This window comes from Prinia subflava, chromosome 1 (assembly GCF_021018805.1).
Source record: "Prinia subflava isolate CZ2003 ecotype Zambia chromosome 1, Cam_Psub_1.2, whole genome shotgun sequence".
NCBI classification, from domain to species: Eukaryota; Metazoa; Chordata; class Aves; order Passeriformes; family Cisticolidae; genus Prinia; species Prinia subflava.
In genome coordinates this window covers 147921426-147943035 of record NC_086247.1, presented here as the reverse complement: position 1 = coordinate 147943035, position 21610 = coordinate 147921426, and the positions used below count along the sequence as shown (strand labels likewise).

Here is a 21610-nt window from a genome sequence, read left to right as displayed (position 1 = left end):
AGCCCAGTTCTACAACTGACTTCAATTACCTCAAATCAGTTGCATTAGCTGAGGCTATTAACTTAGGGAATATACTTTTCCTCTCTCCACTCTAAATTTGCTTTGGTGTCCATTACTCTTTGTTAATGAGGAAGGTGCTTTCTACTCTGATTTTTGTGTTGCTGAAGGAAAAGAGAAGCTGATTAGACTAATGGCCTTAATTCAATTCCAGCCTTAAATCTGGCATACTGTTTTCATCTAATCAGCACTGTACAAGGGTGTCAACAAATATCTGATGTTTAAGGCATGGAAATAGATTCTCAGGGAGTTGCAAAGGCACAGAAGTGACAGAAGAAGAGAATTAGGACAGAGGAAATGCTATTTACCTCGGTCGGCTGTTCTGGGACTTTCCTCCACCCCTTCTCCAAGCACGAATTTCACAACTAAACCACTGAAAAGATAAAAAACAATAGCTGCTTTCCAGAGGCACTATTGAAATATGCAGCCTTGGAGCACTTGAACAGGAAGGGAAATGTGAAGAGTGACTTTTAACCATCTAGGAACATGTGCTCGCTGTGGGCCAGCTATTCAGCTGCGGTAAATTGGTGCAGTCATGCTAAATAAATGTGATTGAACTATCCGGCTTGCTTGATGAGCCAGTTCTGCACCAGGCTCCTAAAGCAGCTGGTGTCCCTCTGGAACAGTCTGCAGGAGCCAAGGCACAGCTCTGGGCCTGCCCTAATTCACACTAATTGCAGAATGCCTTCAGTGCTGGGTGATCACCCTGTGCTGCCGGGAAATCAGAGCGTCCCCATCACTGCTGCACCCAGCAGAAGGCAACAACAGCAAAGGACTGGGACTCACAACTCCTGACACAGTTTTGGGTCTTTTCCACACGAGATAAAATGCTCTGCTATGTCTTTCAAGAGGTGATTTGAACCTAAATGGAAAAATCACTGATTTGAATGTTTTTATTATTATTGTCACAATTATTCATGCTATTATTATTCTGCCTTGCTTGGGAGGTGTTGGGGGAAGGAACAACTCCTGCAATAAATCAGTGCAAGGTTTGAGAAGCTGGTAATCTCTGTCCTCCCCTGGAGCTTCCATCATCTTGACAGCAAGCACATGCTGAGGAGTCAAATACCAAATTAAAAGAAAAAGGAAAAAATAAACAAAGAACTAGAACAAGGGAAACTCTGTCTGGTTCTTCTTTCCAGCCAAAGAACCCTTTAATAGCAAACTATTAGACAAATCCCAGGCCTGGGGGGTTGTTATAGAGATTTTGGATTCCTACCAGATTTTTTTTGTGTTTCCAAACCTGTATTGTCTGAATGCAGCTGAAAAGAAGAATCATTCAGTATAAGCAGAAGTATTTCCAGCGTTGTGGAAGCTCCTGGTTCTGATGGGATGTGTGATGTTTAATTGTCACTGACTACTAAATATCATTTATTAATAAGTTTTAAGAAGAGAAGTCTGAAACCTTTGAAATGCTGATTGTCAACTCTACAGAGAGACCTGAACACAAACGATAAATCCCAGAAGTCAAAACGGTGTTTGCCTGGGTTTTTTTACTCTCTTTTTAGAAGGGAGATGACAAATGAACCTGGCCTTAACCCTCAGTGAAAAAAAAGAGGCTCTATTATTTTCAGAAGAATCATTTCGAAGGGCAAGTCAATAATAGCAGGACTCACACAAAATAAAACCTTTGAAATACTATTATTATTATTGTTGTTGTTATTATTATTACTACTACTATTATTATTGGTTCATATGACTCAAATGTTATTGTTTTCTTCTTGCATTACCGGCCAAGAAAACCAAAGACAACCCTATAAAGTTTTGCAAATCTCAGCAGTTTTGATTCCCACTTACATTGCTGGAGCAGCTGCTGCACTCACAGAGTTTAGGAGGTCAGCTCTGTGTGTGGAGTGGCCCACACTGTGCTTTGTCTTCCTGAAAACTTGATTTAAGAGCAGGATTTCTGTACAGCCTGCCCTGCAGAACTAAAGGAAGCTCATAGTGTTGGATGTTTCTGGGTTGGAGAAGGCTCAGATGTGTGCTGGTACCTTATGGCTCCTGTGGCACCAGTTCATGTGCATGTAAGGGACTGGGTTTAGTGGTGGCCACCTTCAGCAAAGCATGCAAGGAAGAGGTCTGTCCCATGAACAGCCTTTTGCTATTTCTCTTTAAGCTGTTGGTTTCTAACAGCACAAAAAAAACCCACAAAAACCAAGGGTGAGGTCAGCTGAAACCACAGAGTTTTGCCCATCTGTGAGTCATGATCATTCACCCACCTCCTCAGCACCACGATCACAGGGCAGCAACGTCAAAGCCTGAAAGCACCTCTCCCAAAACATGAACAAACCTGTGCTGCCCATGAGCCTTGCCTGGTGTGGTGTCTTGCAGGGAAGGAGTTGCACTGCTCACTTACCCCATCACAGATGATGAGAAGCACTGGTGGCCACCAAGAAATACTTACATGAGAAAAGGGCTTAGTTTATGTCAGGCTAAACAAACTGAGTGGCAACACACCAGAAGTGCTGGAATGAGTTAACCAAATGTTTTTAAAATTGCATTTTTTTCCATGGAGTAGCAGGGACTGACCCTTCACAATTCCAAACTCCCTAGCAGGAGCACATGAAACCATTCTGACTGAGAGGCAGCATTCCGTGCATTTTGGAGTGTGTGAGTGCAGGTGTGAATGCCTACAGGACATATGGATTTACTGCAATCCACTAGAGATCATCATATCCAAAGAAGGAATTTACATTAACAATTTCTGTACGATTTCATGTGTACTTCACGGACAATTTGACTGAATTCACTGGTACATTCCTCCATATGTTCTCATGCTCAAACCAGGACAGCTTGACTTGATTACAAACTGTCTCATTCTGAATCATGTAAAGATGGTCAGCTGTCCATGCAAACCTGGTACACCCGCTTGCTTTTTCTTCAGTGCTCCTGTTACTCCATGGAAAATTAGTATTTGTTTTATTTCTGTTCTTTTCCACTTTTTTCCATGTGTGGTTTCTGTCACAGCCACCAGTAAATATGGGAACAGCTCAGATTTTGTGGGATGTTATTGCACCTCCTCTGCTGACTGAAGGGTGACTCTTGGAAGAAAAAAAGGACACCAGGCTACATGAGCCTCAACCACAGAAGGCTGAATAACTGAGTTTGACCTCTCCAATAAACCAGATTATTTAAAATTAAAACCAAAAATATATTACCATTTGCAATGTTGATGATGCTGACCACATTAGACAGACATTATCTGGTTCAGGAGTTGTTAACTATATCAGATTTACTGCTGGACAGGAGTGTGAGCCCATGCATAGTAAAAATTTCAAGACCAAATGTGTTTTCATCCAAGTTAATTTTCCTTTGACTTCAATACAACATTGAAGAGAATGTGTAAAGAAAAGAGAGTGAAAACCAAACTAGATGAAGCATGGGAGCCAGAATAGCCATCAATGGTGCCCAATATCCTAGAATCACAGAATGGGTGAGGTTGGAAGGAATCACTGGAGGTCATCTGGTCCAAGCTTCCTGCTCAAGCAGGGTCCTCTGCAGCACATCATTCAGGACTGTGTCTAAAGAGCTTTTGAATATCTCCAGGGAAGGAAGCTCCACGACCTCTCTGGGAAACTTCTTCCAGAGCCCAGTCACTGTGTTCTCTCTACATTTTTACCCTGCCATTGCTTAGGCTTTAACAATGACCAGGGCTCTCCTCCTGGTGCCAGACTTTGGAGAAACATTTTGAAGCTTTTCATTTCCTTTCTGCACTCAGTCAACGAGGTCGCAGTTGAGCCAGACTTTCTACTTAAAGAAGTAATAAAAGAGCTCTAGCAGACACCAAGGAGTGAATTCATTTCTGCCAGGTCCAGAGAGGTGTCTCTGGAGGGGGAGAGACAAAAAGCACAGGAAGGTGTGAGTGTGGGGCAGCCTCAACAGCTGGGTACCTCCTCTTTGATTTCCCAGAGAGGGGAGGTGGCTGTGCAGCCCTTCCACCTCTGTGAGCAGTAAGGAGAGGTTCATTTGAACATGACAACATCACACATGCCAGCAGTGGCTCAGCAGGCAGTTTCCTCCTTACCTTCACTACATGTACCTGTACCAAGTAGGATAGCAAGGCAAAAGCACTGCAGCTCCTCAGATATCTCCCAAGCATTCATTTGAAAGAGATATTCCATCAAATTTGCACATTATCCAGCTACAAAGAAGGGACATTTGTGTGTGCAGGCATTCTGGCAGGAGCTATTTGCTTTGGGGCCAGATGTAATTCAAAGTTATTCTGAATATTACACTGCAGCAGCTTAGCCAAGCACAGTAATGCTGATTATTAGGGTTTTCCTGGTTTTCCAGATGGAGCTGATTTCATTTAGTTCTCTCTCTTGTAATTAATAACTTGTCTCTTTTGTTCATTTTGAATCTTTGTTTTATCTTCGGCATTTTGTGGAATAGTTTCCAATTTCCTTAATCCATTGCTTGCCTCCTCAGTTCATGTAGCAGAGCTCATTCAGCCGTGCAGTTTAATGTGCTCAAACCTCTGCTGCACCATCTCACATCCACTTCACATCGAGCTGGCGTTTTTGTCATTTATATTTTATGCGCTATAAACTCACAAATCATACCATTTCATACTAGAGCAATGTCAATAATCTCTTTTTTTCTAGGGGAAAAACCCACCAACGAGCCACTGGCAAGCATATGGGATCTGTACATTCTGTCCTTTAAACAAGTGCAGATTTAGCAAGGAGGGGGAGGGAAAAGGAAGAGAACGAGAGCCACGTTCCCCTACTGCCAACGCAATGCATGTTCCTGCAGCATCAGTGCTTGGATTAGGCCCATGGCCACCCTACTTAGGTTTCAAATAAGCAAAAAATAGATGGAATTCAATTCCCCGCTGCCAGTTTTTAGTGAGATTAAGCTTGTGCACACAGAGGAGTTTTTTAAATAGCCTTCACACGGGACCAGCTCTTTGCATTGAGGCTGTGCTCATAAATGGGATATCAGATGTCAATAAATGATGAATGTTTACTCTGTAGGCATATTACAGACTTGTGTAAAATGTGCTATAGGTAGCTAAACACTCACTGGTTAAAAACAGGGTTCCACACATCTGCACAGATCAACCAGACTGCTTTTTTTGTACTTTTAACTCCTAGCACAAGGCATGGCTCAGTCCAGGACTGGGATCCTAAGTATACCTCCACAATTTAAGCAGCAAATATTAATCTAGTAGAGCATATAAACAAATAATTAGTTTGAAGTGTGTGGATGAAGTGGGCTTGCACACAGTGGCTGGATGCTGGAGCCAGCCTGTGTGTGCATGCACAGCCCCAGGCTCCCTGAGGATGGGCAGGGATGTCCGTGGGTCCCTCTAGCACTGCTCTGCACAGAGGGGAGTGGAAGCACGGGGAGCCATGCAGCAGAATATCTGTGATGTCACAGCTCTGACCCCAACAGCAGTGGGACACTCATCTCCCCTGGCTGTGTGCACAGAGTGCTCAGAAACCCAGATGTGGGGGTGTCTGGACTTATGCTATTGTTCTCAGGGGAATGTGGGTGGATGGTTATTCTCTATTTTCTTTTCTTTTGTCCTTCAAATACTTGGAGCATCTGGGACTCCAGTTATTGTATATTTTAAAGCCTTTGTTCCTTTATCCTTCATGCTGCACCGTGACACTGAATGTGTTTCAAATGAATGAAAAGCCTCCTTTAAAGCTCATCACAATTCGATGCTTGTCTTTCTCTGGGACCACTTTGGTTTTGTTTTTTTTTAACAGAATAATGTCCAGGAGGTCACAACTGAGAGCACTGCATATGACTGAATATTAACTTTTAATAGAGTGCATTTTGCTCAGGAGCCGATTACATTCTTCATGAGGCAAGAGCAATGCTAATCCTGGAAGGACTCCTAAAATCTTTCATAAGCTGCATCTAATTAAAAGAAAATGAAATACGCAAGAGTTGATGCACGAGTTGTACATTTGTGCATCCCACTCAATGAATGAATCATTTCCCTGCCTTCTCTGACACAGAAATACCTTGAAACCCATTAAAGATTTTAAATATTTTTACAGCTTTAATGGACCACGTCACCACAAACCACCCAGGACATGGCCACTGAAGTCCAGAGCTAAGCTGGTGTAACTGTAAGTGCTTATGTGATGATTTGCACGGAGGGTACATCCAGACAACAGGCTGTCTACAAGAGAACATGCTTGTCTGTATCACTGCTAAGGCAGGCATCGCCCAGACTGCTGTTAAATTCACAAGGTGCAATTTGTTTTGCATTTCCATATCCCCTCTTAACACATTTACAGCATATGTGCAGCTGGGGCAAATCTCAATTGATGCAACTTTTGCAAGGGTGTCAGGAACAGCACATGTCCTCACACAGGCCCAGTTGTTACCAGTCACCCCAGTCCTGGTACTGGCAGAGAGCCACAGGGAGCCAAGATCCAAGTGGAGGATGAGTGACAAGGTGGATGGGTGTGAGTGGCAGGTGGGTCCAGTGTCACACTGGGATGCAGCACGAGCCCAACCAGCCCCTGGCACAGAGCTCAGCCCTGCTCCTCCCCATCACTCAGGGAAGGGCAGGTTCCCATCCAGGCCTGCAAAGCAGAGCAGACCTGAAGGCACACAGTGTGCTGGGGACCTCTCAGCCTCGCTCATGTCCCTTCAGAGGGCTGGGGTTAGACCAGCAGCCTTCCCCCTGGATTAACACAGAGCTTTGCAGCTCTGCCGGCACCATGCCTGCGCCTGTCAGGATCTATCAGACAGCCAAGGCTTAACAGCTAATGGAGTAACAGAGTGAAGAGAATAAAATAACCCCTTTCTGAAACAGCCAGAAACACCCCAGCTAACGCTGAACACGGTTTATGATTTTACAGAAGGGAGGCTGCTGCACTATTGGGGGCTCCATGCCAGGGGAAGTGCCCAGGCTGCAGTCCATAGCTGAAGGGGCAGGGTGGTTCCCATCCCAGTTGCCAACCATGGAATGGGGTTCAGGGGCATCCCAAAACACTGAGGGGGCAGAAAGATGGCAAGAGAGTTTGAAATAAATGGCAGCACAGTGGCTGTTTTCCTTTGCTGGTGGTCCCTTAAAATGTCATTGTCATCTGAAGGGTTCAGGGAACAAAGAGAAGGTTGCTCAGGTTTTGTGTCTTCAGGCTTGGAGGTTTTTTTAATATATATTTTTATGTGTGCTGATCTAAAGTTAAAGTAGCTCAGGATGAATGGTTGCTTTCACCTTTTTATCAAGATCAGCATGCCATGCTCAGACAGACCCCACGAGTGGCTCAGCTCCTGCTGTGACCCTCACGTGTGTCCTCACAGGGCCTGCAGTGGCTCTGCGCCTGCGCTGCCCACCCACGTGTGCATCAACGTGACCCCTCCAGGCACCAGGAGTCAGCTGGAGCCATCACATGGTGGCCCTGGCTGGGGCAGAGGGAACGTGCCAGACCACAGCCACAACAGCAGGCATGTTCCTAGATCTGCTTTCCACCACCAGCTCTGACCCACCCTCCCGTGTCCTCCTCACAAACCACTGCAGAATAAGAAAGCAAATTCACAGCATGTAAACCAAGCCTTGAACGATTACAAACCTCTTCCCTCTTTAACTCATGGAAAAAACAGTGCCTAGAGCCAGCAGCTGGTGTTTGACAATTTATTCCAGGGGTCAGTGAGTGGAGGGGAGGTGGTGCTCAGCCTCAGCGGGCCATGGCTGGCGGGGTGGAAGCTCAGCTAGAAGTAGTTGACGACTCTCCTGATGGACTGGACGCTGGCGCTGCGCGCCTGCCACTCGTCGAAGCTGCCGAACTCGCCGCGCTCCACCACGTACATGCGGCCCCGGTAGTTGGGCTCCTCGTACAGCACCCACCTGGCACAGGGGGAGGCTCACTGGGTGCCAGCCCCGTGCCCTGCATGGCAGCCACATCCAGGCACCGCTGCAAACCTCAGGGGATGAGCGCCGGTCCCAGCCCGCACACAGAAATGTCCTGGTGGAGCTCACTGAGGGAGCTTCTCCCCAATCTCCTGGGAAATACCCACAGCCAGACTGGACCCCACCTTTGGAAAAGGTTCTGGGTTACACCAGCAATAAAGCCTGGGCCCAAGGGCTCCCTGCTTCACATTACTGTAGGAATGGATCTCTGTGAGCTTCACCATGTGCAGCAGAAACAATTTAATAGCATTTGGTAGTGCTAAAGAAGGACATGAGTCGTCTCAGCCCCTGCATAAACCCCTTTTTTAGGGACTGTAAGGAGAAACATGCAATGCTTGATGGATGTTCTGACTCTTTGAACTGATTCATTGGCTATGATGGGAACCATATTTAGTAATTTCTCTCTTTCTTAGTAACTCTTAATTCAACAAAGAGCAGGGCTTGGCTTGGTTATCTTTACTTTATCTCTACATCCAGAGTTAACAACCACTTTCCCTTGGAATGCTGTCAAATGGATACAACATTCAATAACCTTGCTGACTTTGGTATGCCCGACTTCTTCACCTGGCTGGGCTACATCATTCTCCATCACCCTGGAGCCATCAGGAGCCCCATCAGGAGAAATTCTGATGGTCAAGAAAGACAATTTTGCTGCTTTTCTCTCTCTCACACTTCACATGATCTTACTGTGGTCACAAGTGTCACACCTGCCCTCTATTTGAGTCTCCCATGCTTCTTAACCAAATTTTGCCATTGCTCTGACAGTTTTACAGTCAGGTTTCCACCCTATCACTGCTCATCGCTGCCTCTTTCCTCTCATCCCCATATTTCTGAAGATTTTATGAAGATCTCTGCTGCTTTTCTCATCTGTGTGCTCAGCAATGACAGCAAAGCAGAAATGCAATCCTCCAAACCATTTGTTTTTTGTGATCTGTCATTGCAGGAATTCAGCTGGGACACTGGGGTTGGGACTTAATGTGGGATTTCCAGGGAGAAACTTCTTCAAGTACTGGAGGGGTCAAAGACTATTGGGCTTTAAGGGTCAGACAACAGCTGCTGAACTCAGATCAGTCTAACCCAAAGCAAACAGCTGGGGGCTTAGCAAAAAAGTTGTTTATGAAACCAGCCACCCACGGACAATATTTAAAAAATAATACAGTAGAAGTCTGGGGTATTTATTCAAGGCACCTTACAGGTTCCTTGACTTTTTTTTGTGTGTTTCTGAGAGGACATGAGGTGGGACTGTGGTGGTCCCTTCTCTCAGATCCCTGTGCAGGAGCAGGACCAGCACGTGGATACCAGCATGGAATTCTGTGCCTTGGTTTTGTGAAAGAGCATCCTGTAGTATCAGAGCCCTGTGCAGGCATCACTGACACGTGGTCCCTACAAACAAACAGCCTCATTCTCTGGCACTTGTTGCAGCCAGTTTATATCCAAACGGGAATTACAAAGTCATCCTCAGCCTTTTCTTTTGATGCTCACTTTGCAGCACGAGGGGAAGGCTGCCCATTGCTCACCTGTGGGTGCAGTGTACCCCCACCCCACATCCCAGTGTGCAGTGACAGAAAGTGTCCTCAGCTTAATTAACAACAATTTTAAAAATTTCCCCTCTTTCTTTGCAGCTCTTCTGCTCTAGGACATCTTTCAACAACAGGTGGACCCTGGGGAATAGAGCAGGGGGAAGAGCAGCCCCTCACAGTCACTGTCTTTCCCAAGATTTCTTTCCAGACACGTGGCTGATGTGTCTGCACCATTGCATGGAGGGAATGGGACAGGCTTTGGTGTAGATGGAAGCAGAGTGACCTGGTGTGGTGATAAGAACCCCCACTGGCTTGTTCCTCTGCCTAGGGGAAGGCTGAAAAAACCCCAACCCCAAAGGAACAAAAGGAATAGCAGAAAGATGGGAGTGAAGTGTGTTTGCAGTGCAAGGTGATGAGTGAAGGACTGTGTGGCTTACTTAGCTGTTCCTTTATTGCCTAAAATTTACGTTCTCTGAGACCATCGGCGAGAGGGGAAATCAAGGCAGTCAGAAGCCCAGAAAACAACAAAAAAAGAGATGATCCTGTCCTCAAGCCCAGAATGGGAGAGCTGATCCAGGCACACAGCACACAGCCCTCAGACATCTCAGTGCTGTGTTTCATTAGCACATAATCCCAGAGGACATGGGAATAAAATGCTCATGGAGCCAACTCAAACTCTAGAAGCCAAAACTGGCTGCTCAAACTGGAAAATGAGGAGGGGAAGGCTGTAGCATCAGCCTGAACCAAGGAGAAGGCTTTCAGTGGAGCTCAAAGTCACTCATTCTCCATGCAGTGCCATGGGCAGGTACTGCCTTTGCTGAGAAATATGTGATGTTCATTGGGCAGCAGCATTTGGGTACCTGTTCTGCTTTGTATTTCACAGCCTGACTGCAGAACAGCTACCAAACACTCATGAATGCTTCAGCAGGATAAATGGTTGGACTGGTTCCTTCAAGTTATTCCACTGCAGTGTAGAAAAGCTCTTTTTGGGGTGTTCTCTCTGGACCATGAAACAAATTCAGCTTTTTAAAACTGTTATTTCTAGGCCATCCTCTGTGGAGTGGCAGAGGCACAAAGGGGGACAAGAAGCCCAAATCTTCATCTGAAGTCAGATGGTGCCATGTGTGATACTGGAGCTGGCTCTGCCCGTGGGACAGGCAAAGCCACTCACCACAAACCTGCAGCAGCTTCCGAGGAGGCGGTGACTCCTCAAAACTGCTCCGAAATAGCAATCCATTGCCATCACCCTTTTTGGCTGTGTGTGGAGCAATTGCCCACCCCAGAAGGGCAGCAGGGAAGGTGCTGGAGCCCCTCAGGCTCACCCTGCACCGTGGCAAAGGCCGATGTTTGTCTCCATTCCTGTGTTTCCAGATGATCCATCATCCCTTCCCGTGGGCACGGCCACCTCCACAAAGCGCAGGCAGCAACATTTTATCAGCACATGACACCAGCCACGGATTTGGAAATGGAAACAAATATTTCTGTATCCAACAGAGGTCACATTGTGGGAATTGAGGGGGAAAATCCCAGAGTGAGATTGTGGCTGAAACTCCCTTTGTCTCCACTGACCCCATCTCCTCTGCTCCCCACACAGCCAAGGATGAATCCTGGGACAGCTTTACCAGGTGATGCCCAGCACCACCTACACCTACAGCACCTCTGGAGGCACCTGGGTTTGGATGGTCCATCCACAGGAGAAAAGATGTGCTATAGGGTCCCTTTCTCTGCCTGCTCTCACCTCTCTGCAGTGGCATCTCATCCTCCCTCCCTCCTCCTGCAGCCCAGGACAGCAGGTCCCTCTGCATTGTCCTGCCTTTTAATTGCCTTTACAGACCTTTCCAAGCATGTCCAACATTGATCTTCCCAGGAGCTGAATGTAATGCTACAAACCTCAGTGAGTTTCCTCAACACACTCCTCTCTGTGCTTTATTTTTTCCCATTTTTTCTCACTATTCATAGACCTTGAGAAGTCCTGTAATGTTAACATGAACAATTCAGACTCCCATGTGAGGGAGAGCAAGCTTTGTGCCCTTTATATATTTTGTAGGGCAGAGGGAAAATCAATCTGAAAAATTCAAGTGCTTGAAAGTTTCTGGGCAGCTTCCCAATTTCTCAAGCTCCAGGCTCTGCTACAGGGACCCACGCAGAAAATTTGCCCTAAAGCTCCTGCCAGAGTACTCACAGGCTCCCTCTTGGCTTTGTGGTGTTGGTACTCAAAGGGTCAGCCCTAACAGGGTCCCTGGTGGGCTCCAGCCATTTCTCCCCATCAGGAATGGGTAGTTCTGCTCCTTAATAAACATTGCCTAATCACAAGCCTGGATTTTTGGAAGAGGAGAGGCCTTGGCTGGATCAGAAAGGGTCCTGCAGGACACTTGCTGCTGTCAGGGTGTCTTGAGCTTGGATGGCAACAACCTTTCCCTATTCTTAGGAAAAAAATGGACACAAAGGGCCCAGCATCTCACACCAGGTGTCTGTGAGCTGCACAGTTCCAGTCCAGGTCAGGTGAAGAACAAGGTTTCTGTGCTCCCTCCTCTGCAGAAGTTTTCCTCTGCCCCAGGGACCCCTCCAGCCACCCTCTGGATGGCTCTGGGAAGGTGCTGTGGTATTCCCCAGCTCCCAGCACGCTTGCAGTGAAAATGCAATTGTCAGACAGAGGAAAGGGGAGACAGACAGATAACAACCTGTCAGACAATAACAGGAAAAAAACACAAAAAGGACCAACACCATTGAGAAAATACAAGCATCAAGGAAAAGACAAAACTGCCATCCTGCCCAGGCCTTCAGGAGCATCTGCAGGGGCAGGAGGGTGGGGCTGAGCTGGAGGCATCACCACCTCTGTCAGCCCTGTCTTTCAAGGCAGGATTTAAGGTAAAGGGGAGGTGCTGCTGCCTCAATTTTGCCATCGTAGGAAAAGGTGTGGTGAAGCCACTTGCAAAGCAAAAGCCCTGACCTGCATCACCTGGAGCCATCCATCCAACCTCCCTGAGAGCTTCAGGGTGGATTTGAAAGGGGTGTGGAAGGCAGCCAGGCAGGCAGGAAGGCAGGAAGGAAGGCAGGAGATGGTTTTAAGCTTCTCACAGAGTTCTTGCAGCTCGTGCTTAGCTGCCACCCTCCAAAAGTCTCACCCCTTTGAAGCAGCTCTCAGTGGGCAGGCACCAACATTCACCTTGAACAACAGGCTTAACAAACACTTCTAGGCTTTCTCCAAGTGCCCCCAGCACTGACAGGGTTTTCCATGAGGGAGGAGTGTCTGCAGCCCTGTCCCCTGCAGTGCCCAGGGGAGGGAGCACAGCAGGGGCCAGTGCAGGATATGTGGAATTACTTACGCGCCGTCGCCGTACACCTTGAGGGCATTGATGCAGGTCTTGTCCCAGCCTTGTCCCTGCAGGAAGGAGCAATCTTCTGTCAGCTCCAGGCTGGGACCCCTAAAGTGGCTCCCCTCGAATATTTCGATCCTGTAATGCTCGCCGTGCTGGGGACAAAGGGATTGAAGTCAACAGCAACACCAGAAAAGCACAACAAATTATTTCCCTGGCTTTTATAAGACAAAGAGGGAGACAGAAGGGTGCTTTGGAAGGGGAATGTGGAGAGCAATCCAAGCCCACTGGTGCCAGCATGAGCAGAGCACACACAAACTCGTGCTGCCTCCCAGCACACCAACCATGAAAGCAGCCAAAAATCCCTCATCCCTGTGCCTGGCTGCACCTTCCTGCTCTGCTGCCCACATGCAAACACATCGGGGGTGCCAGTGCTCAGGCACACACAGCCCCTCGTCCATCTGCAGATCCCCCACCAGCCCACAACCCTCCATCCCAAATGCAGCATCAGCTGCAGACCCAACGCTCTGCACACCCAAACAGGAAAAAGAAACATATCCCAAGATACTGGACAAAGATGTTGGACTATTCCTCTAAACCAGTTCGTATTGCCTCCAGTTTCATGCATAGCTGCTGTTCCTGGTGAGAGGTGTTGTGCCTTTTGTTTAGGAAAATAAAAACAGGGGGGAGAAAAGGAAATTTTCCCAGCATCATCATTGCTGCGTGAGCCCTTGATGGTCACACAGCACAAATCACTCTGGGGAGATCTCTGCAGCCTGCAGCAGAGCTCTGTGGGACAGAGCGAGCTCAAAGGATATTTTTCAGCCAAATTCAAAGAATACCTCAACGCATTTTTCAAATAAACAGCGTCAGTGCACAGGGGCTGTGCCTGAGGGGAAGGCCGGGCTGCGGTGCCAAACCCCACAGCAGCAGCCGAGCAGATTCCGTGCCTGAGCAAACATTCCTCTGGGAATAGCTGCACAAATGCCTCAAAGCCCTTGCTGGCACCTCACAGGAAAAATCTTGGGCCAGGAAAGGAGGAGCACATCCTTGTGCTGGCCAGGGTCCAGGGTCTGGGCCAGAGAATCCCTCCACGTACAGATCATGGAGGTGCTTTGGGAATGACGTTACAGACCTGTAAGAGACCCACTGCCGTGCCAAAAGCAGTTTCAGGGCCAGTGAGAAATCCCAGCAGCTCCAGCTGGGCTCATCATTGCCCTGGAGGCCCTCACTGATAGGAGAACCAATGGAAAGACCCAAAATATATTCATTTTTCTTTGTTACTTTTTAATCTTACCATTTAAACCTTCCTCTGGACAGTGCTTTTAAAAGCTTGATAAGAGGAAGGGAAACTAATGGGTTTAGTTTAGCATTACCAGGGTCAGAGGGTGGTTTGCAGAGAATTCAACTAAGATTTGCTAGGAACAGCCCTATGATCTGGTTGGAAAGCCCTCAGGCTGCCCTCTCCCCCTTTGGGTGAGTGGGGAGATGGAGCTGCTGCTGCTTAAACTTGCCTTGGGCAATGAATGTCCTTCTAAACTCCCCCATGAATATCTCATGGCAGCTTACACTGAAAGGAAAGGCACATGGTACCAGCAGGACCTTGCCATCTCATCTGGAAAACCATGGGAATATCTCATCCTGTTAAAGGCACTGCATTTCACTGTGAGAGGAAGAAGAAGTATCTTCCTCCATCTGGGGACACAGGAAACTGTCTTGGCTTTGTAGCCAAGAACGGGGCCAAACCAAAAACTCTTTGCTGCTCAACAGGACACCCTATTTCTAAAGAACACAAATTTTTATGGCACTTATTCCCAGGGCTCCTGTGACCAGGATGAACTAAACCCCCACGTTGCTCCGGCTGGGAGAGCTGCAGCATCCCACTCACCATCCCGACGGGCCGGCAGGAGCCCAGGTGGTCGCTGCGCCCATTCCAGCGGTAGAAGTCGGGATACTCGCCGTGCTCCAGGATGTACTGCTGCCCTCGGAAGTCGGGGTGGTCAAAGCACACCCAGGCTCCACTCTGGACACAGATGGAGTTGACCCTGTTGAGGAAGCCTTGGTCCTGGAAGCTGTTGCAGCTGCCACACACGTCCAGCTTCCTGCCCGTGAAGCATTTGCCTTCGTAGAATGTGATCTGGGGTAGGGAGGAGAGAGGGCCCGCGGTGAGGAGCAGGACACGGCCAGATTCCCATTCCAAGGAGAGGGGAATCTCTTGCATCATTTGCAAGATGCATCATTTCAGGGTGGTTTGGGTTATTTTAGCCGCTTCCCAGCAAAAGGAGCACGGCATCGCTGGCATTTTTTTCCCAAGAAGCGCATTTGTTTTTCTGGGAACGCGGTGCACCCCGCGTTTATGACACTTCTCGCCTCCTCGTGCTCTCTCACACACATTTCCAGCAGGAATGTTTAAACAGGAAATTCGGCTCCCAAAAAGCAGCTTCTTCTGCCTCACCCTCCCCATCCCTGCCACCAAATCTGCTCCCGGGATCACCACTCACTCCACTGCTGGCTCCATCATCAGCTCCTTCCACCCCGAGGATGCTTGGGCTCTCCAGCCCCGGCTGAAAGGGAAGCGTTCGGGTCGTTACTTACTTTTCCTGAGTACTGAGACATTTTCTGCTGGCTGCTATCCAGGACCCAGAGCGGGAGCCAGCCCAAGGGGCGATGGGCAGATCATTGGACTCGGTGCTATATAGGGGCCGTGGGGGGCGGGCCGGGCCGGGGGGGTGCCGTGAGGGCTTTTTAACAAAGCCGCGGGAACCGGGGCTTTGCCGTTCTGCTTCGTCGGCAGAAGCGCCGGTAACGGGGCTGCTGAGTCCGGGCTTTTGATCTCGGGCAGATGATCTGACAAAAGATTTGCTTGGCAGGGCTTTGGTTGATTAGCAGTGCACATTTACTGCTCTTTTTTGGAGGACTTCTTCTTTTTTTACTTTTTTGATCTTTTTTTCCATCTTTATTTTTGTTCCTTGTTTCCATCCCCCCTCTGTTTTCCCCTATTTTCCTTTTTTTCCCCATCTTTTTTCTTTTTCCTCAGAACAAATAACAAGTAAATGAGGAAACAGCAGCATCTCTAAGCATGGCACATCATTTCTCTGTGTCAGGTTTGCTTTTTCCCAGCTTCTTCCCACCTATTGCAGTGTGGCAGCCGAGAGGGTGTCCTTGATGACTCCTCACCAACAAATATTGTGCTCCATCTGTCAAGCCAATGGTTTCTCATTTAACCTTTGAAGCTCTCTGAATGGCACCTCCAAAAGCCAAGGACCTGATCCCCTCCAAAGTGCAAAGTTTGGGCTCACAAACCCACTGATGTTACTCACGAGCATCGTTCTCAGGAATGTTTTGATCTTCCAGCACTGAAGCCCTGACTCACATCTGTAAATCAGGATTAGAGGGACTTTTGGACCATGAAGTTACCATACTAAAGTAATTTACATTGCAGCTACATGGGACTATAAAGTCCTCACCTGTGTTATAAGAATATCCAGAGATTTTAAATGTCATAATCCCAGGACAAATAGCAGAGGAAGCTCCCAGCCCATAAACCCCATCAGTTTAAACTAACAAGCCAGGCTAGGAAGAGGTAAGGCAGATGTATGGGGGTGGCCCATGGAACAGCCTGCAGAGGGGCCACATTAAAAGAAGATTTGTCTTTTATGCTTTTTAATAGCTCTGGAAGAGACTTCACACGCAGCTCCTGCTCACTGAATCCTCCTCCTCACTCACTGGGCCCCCATCACCTCCCCTTGCTGCTGCCTCTCTCCCTGGCCCGTCCTTTCTTGGCAGGTCACTCCCATCCTCACGAGTGCCAGCAGCCTGGCTGGGCAGCCCCGCTCTGCTGCTCACCGCTTCATCTCGAGATTACAGACTGCTTCAGGAGAAAGCATGTCATTATTTCAATTAAGATGTAAAAGTTAATAAGTGCATGTGCAGACACACGTAGGCTGAGCTGGAGATGTCGCTGACTGGGACGCTCTGGAGGAGGAAGGAGGGAGGTGGCACGTTGTGCTGGGAGAGGAAGCACATCCTCCAGCTGATGCAGGCAAACCTGCCCTGGCATTGCAGGAACACGGTTCACACATGTGTGTTGTGCTGTGGGGCAGGAAACAATGAAAAAACCCTCATCTGATTTAAAAAAAAAAAAAAAATCCCTGCCCAAAACCTCTTTGAAATGCTGGTGCTAATTTTAAGGTGTTAAATTAATCACCAGATGGTGCAGGGAAAAGTAACAGCACACAGAAAGTCCCCCTTGGAAGAGCTGCAGCCAGGATGGGGGACATTAGTGGTGTTTCCAAAATCCAGCCATTCCCTGTGGCCTTGCAGTCGGTGCCCTGGGAGGGAAGGAGAAGTGTTCCTCCTCTGGGTCATGGCTGGGAGCACGAGGACAACGGGGTGGCACCACTGGCACTGGGACCAACTCTCCACTGGGTTCCATTGGGGTCACAGCTCACACACTCTGCATTGGCCATGAGCTGTTGGGTGCCTGGAGGGGAAGACCTGTGGCATCCACTACCCCAAAGCACCCAGGAAAGCTAATACTGCCTCAGGAGATTTTTATGGAACCACAAAAGCCTGGTTTCCTCTGTCTCATGAGGGGATTTTCCTCTTTCTCTTAAGGTGTGACATTTAATTCAATGTGCAAGAGCCTGATGAATGTGAGACTTGTGCCCAGATGTCAGATTTCTTAGAAATTGTCCAACAGGTTCAAAAGCTATTTCAGGAGAGATGGAAAGAGGTTGTAGCAATTTTATCCTCATTTCTTTGAGAAACCACGTTAAAGATATGAAATAAGAAAGGACCCATCTCTAGAAAAAAAGGAAAATTATCATAATCATAATTCCTGGACAAATCCCCTTAACTCCTTGCCAAAGATGTTAAGGCTGCCAATGGAAGAGAGAAAAGAGCAGCCTGAGGAGCCTGTGGCCACTAACAGCATTTCAGGCAAGTGCTGCTGGGGCTGACCTCGCCTCCTGCTCCTGCCCAGCTGCATCTGACCATGAGTCCCACAGCAAAAGGGTTGTGGGCAGCTTCCCTCCACTGGGGCTGCTTAAAGGATGAAACATTGGAAATGAACTTGTTGGTTTGAGTTTTTTGGCTTTAACAGTCAAAACCCAAAAATCTGAGATTCTTTTGTGGGTTTGGTTTAGAGGGAGAATTGGGTTTGATGTCCACAAGGGCAGCTCCAGGCTGTGCTATCCCTGCTGGCCTTTGCTGCCACAAGGCTGAGGAGTGGTGAGAGACAATTTGCTCTCCAAATTGTCCAGGCCAGAGCCAGGGGAGCTGAGCAGGGTGTGACTCCTGGAGGTGAATCTTTGGGAGTGACCTCACTTATGTGAACAGAAATATTCCATGTCAGAGGTTTAGCAGGATTAGCATCCTGCTCAGAGGTACCTCCTACAGCTGGTACAGCCCCACACAAATAACCATTATTATTGGAGCAGCAGCCAAGGAGTTGCTCCACATCCTCTGAAAGGGCCACGCGCTTCAGCTTCTGGAGGAGCCTGCAATATTTGTAAAGCAGTGTAAGACCTGGCACGGAAAATCTCTAGCTCGGGGCTTTCAAAACACCGCCTTGCTGTGAAAAGCTCATAGATTTTTCACATACCTCATATGAGATACTTTGAGCTCATTACATATGAAACAACCTTGCTTTGGCTTGCTGCTGGGAATGATGAGCATATCCCGTGGGCCTCCTCAGAGCAGCAGGAGACCTGAAAGAGAAACCCTCTCATGACTCAAGGGAGAGTTTCTGTGTGAGATACACGTTGCTTGTTGAAGACCAGGCCCACCTCAGACCAGCTGCCAAAAGAACCAATTCCTGCTGGTGATTTACCCACTCCCTGTACCTGAGTGCACCACAGGCCATCTCCCAGAGCTGCCAGGGGGACTGGGTACACTGACTGCACATCTCTGCAAAACATTCAATCCTCACTGGCAGAACTCATCCCCTGTTGCTGGAAATGGGAATCAGCTGCCAGGCAATGGTTTTGGTGTGCTGTGCTGCCTTCAGCATGGATGCACTACAACATAAAAATCCCTGGAATATCTCTATCAAGGGTGGCCATCCCACACCCTGACCCAGCACCCATCCCATGCCAGCAACAGCCTGTGTCACCCATGTGAGGTAAGGACTCCAAAAAACCCACTCAGACTCAGCAAACCCTGTCACAAAGTGATGGATCTGGCCAGGTTCCTGCTAGGAAAAACAGCTCCTCACCCTGGAGAGGGGACCTGCTGGTCAGGTTCAGCCAATTACTGTCTTGTTTGCAGTAATATTCTGTCCAGGGATCATCATACACCTCAGCATCTGACTGAGATGGGACTCTTGACTTCATTTTGGAAAGCCTGGGGGGGTGAAATCCTTTCAGTTTTCACTGTATTTCAAAAAAGTAAAAGTTCTGATAGGAAAACAGGATATCCAAGGAAAAGCTGAATACTAAGGACCCATCACCCTGACCAGTTTAGCCACGCTTCTGCATACTCACAATCGTTGAAGGGATCTGTGCAAAGGTTTTCACTCTCCCTTTGACCTTATTAGATGAAGTTGTGAAGATGAGTCAGTATTAGCAAAATGCTCCGAAGATGAGCAGTCCTGATTACATAAGGGCTAATTAGAAGTTGTTGATTTCTCCTTCTAGAGAGGCTCAGCAGTGGTAATTAGCAGAGTGAGCCCAGCAAGCCTGGGCACATCATCACCACCTGCACCATGCTCACACCTGAGACATCTGCACCTCGTCCAGGTATGACAGCACAGCTACTGCAGACACACAGCAACAATGAAAACAATTTCCCAGCTTTTTTCTTCTCCAGCATTTCCAGGCAGGCTGGGAGATGGGCAGCTCCAGCCCTGGGATTCAGGATTATTCACACAGCAAAGCCAGGAGCTGCACAGGGGCACAAGCAAGGCAGGAGTCACTTCCAAACCACTGTAAATTCACACAAGTCAATGAAAACTTAACATGACTTAGAGTAGTTAATCACACAACCACAGAATGGCTGGGGTCAACAGTGACCCTTGGAGGACACCTGGCCCAACCTCTGTTTAAGCAGGATCACCCAGAGCTGGTTGCTTGGGACCAGGTCCAAGTGGCTTTTGAGGATGTGCAAGGGAAACTGGTGGACTGTGCTCAACCTCACAGTGAAAAAACTTTGCTTATTTCCTCAGCAGGGAAAGGATCTTTGCACTCTCACCTTTGCAAATGATCATCCCTTAAGAATAAGGTTAAGTCTACATAACTCTTTTCCTAGCCTGGATCAGAGAATTTATACAAGGCTGTATAAATTCATCAACTCCAGGGAAACAGTAGTTTGCTACAATGCATTATTTTTTCTACACATAACAGGATTTCCAAAATTGCCCACCTCTCCCCTTCAGGGCTCTCAGGGTGAAGAACCCAACCTGTGCCAGCTCAGTACAAGGAAGCACAAGGCTGCCCCAGCCTCTGTTAGACTCCAGCTGCTGAAGGTGCCATCCTGAGAAGCCAAGTGAAGTCTCTACAGCCAAGGACGAGGAGGAATTCACTGATCACGCATGACTAAATCTGTCAACAACACTGCAAGACTACTGCACATGGCTGCTCTTTAGGTCTTATTAGCAGAGAAAGGCTTGGACAAGTGGAATAATTTCCATTTTTTACTGGATGAAGCAGAAAGAGCAACAAGGGAACCACATATGAGTTCAATACTTCAGCTATTATGGAAAAAGCAGTACTCATCTCAGTGCTGAGTACATGAATTGTTTGGGCTGGAAGGGATCCCAAAGCCCAGCCAGTTCCAACCCCCTGCCACAGGCAGGTTCACCTTTGGCTAGACCAGGTTGCTCAGAGCCCCAACCTGGCTTTGTGGAGCAGCCATAAACTCTGGGCAGCTTGTTCCAGTGCATCGCTGCCCATAAGGATTTCTTCCTATTAATTATTCTAAACCTTCTCTCCTGCAGTTTGAATCCATTGCCCCTTGTCCTATCAATACATGGCCTTGTGAATTGTCCCTTTCATGTCTCAGAAACTCCCACCACAAGTCATCCAGAGAATCTGCACTTGCCTTTAAGCCCTTCTGGAAAGCCTCACTGGAAGGCAGGACCTCAGTTATCCCAGACTGTTAAGCTGCACACGCTCTCATGCATCTCCTTTAAAACTCTTAGCAGCTGGCACACTCAAGAAGCAATGCAGCAGCTGTTATGGTGTGTTGATGCCAGTACACCTGCAGACAGTTTGACAAAAAAACGGAGCAGATGTGGTCACTGAGGTTTGTTACTCCAGAATTCCCACCCTGTGACACAGAACACACGTTGTGTCCGTGATGCAGTGCCACAGCCTCGGGTCATGCAACAGCTCACCAATTCCAGGGACCGGGCACTGAAGGCTCACACTGAACTCACCCTGAGGTGCTCACCAATTCCAGGGACTGGACACTGAAGGCTCACACTGAACTGACACACCCTGAGGTGCTGTGCTCCTCAGGCCATGCTCTGCATCCTCAGCCTTCCCACTGCCAGCCAAGCAAGCCTCACTCCAATGCTGCAGGTTCCTGGGAAGGAAACAGCCCCGGCTCAGCCTGGCTCCAAAATCAAAGCATGGATTCACTTCCCTGAACGAGCTCTCTGTGAACTGCAGCAATCCATCATGCATAACAAACATCCAGCTACTCAACCTGTGCTTGGCACAAGGTGTGGGAATTCATGGAAAATGGGTTTTCAGAAACATTCGGAAATATCCTAAGTGGAGAAAAAAGGCTTTTTTTTTTTTACCAGGTACTCTCATGATGACCAAAGAAAACACCAATTTTCCTGCATACACTGTTGAGAGGTTTAGACCATTTTCTGTATCGTGTGAGGGAAC

The 21610-nt window shown here is 48.0% G+C and overlaps 1 protein-coding gene across 1 annotated transcript; it reads right to left on the bottom strand.

The window, feature by feature from the left end:
* Nucleotides 1–7664: 7664 nt before the first annotated feature.
* CRYGN (crystallin gamma N) lies at nt 7665–17644 on the bottom strand. The gene is made up of 4 exons (XM_063421138.1): nt 15369–17644; nt 14662–14910; nt 12783–12928; nt 7665–7873 (listed from the first exon to the last, which is right to left on the bottom strand). The coding sequence occupies exons 1-4, from the start codon at nt 15387–15389 to the stop codon at nt 7738–7740; spliced, it is 552 nt and encodes a 183-aa protein (XP_063277208.1). The 5' UTR covers nt 15390–17644; the 3' UTR covers nt 7665–7737.
* Between the last annotated feature and the right edge of the window lie 3966 nt (nt 17645–21610).

Coding starts and splice junctions, on each gene's coding strand:
- CRYGN (XM_063421138.1), bottom strand. CDS start 15,389: ATGTCTCAGTACTCAGGAAAA. Junction 14,911..15,368: donor TGTCTCAGTACTCAGGAAAA/GTAAGTAACGAC, acceptor TCCCTACCCCAG/ATCACATTCTACGAAGGCAA. Junction 7,874..12,782: donor AAGGTGTACGGCGACGGCGC/GTAAGTAATTCC, acceptor CCCCTGTGCCAG/GTGGGTGCTGTACGAGGAGC.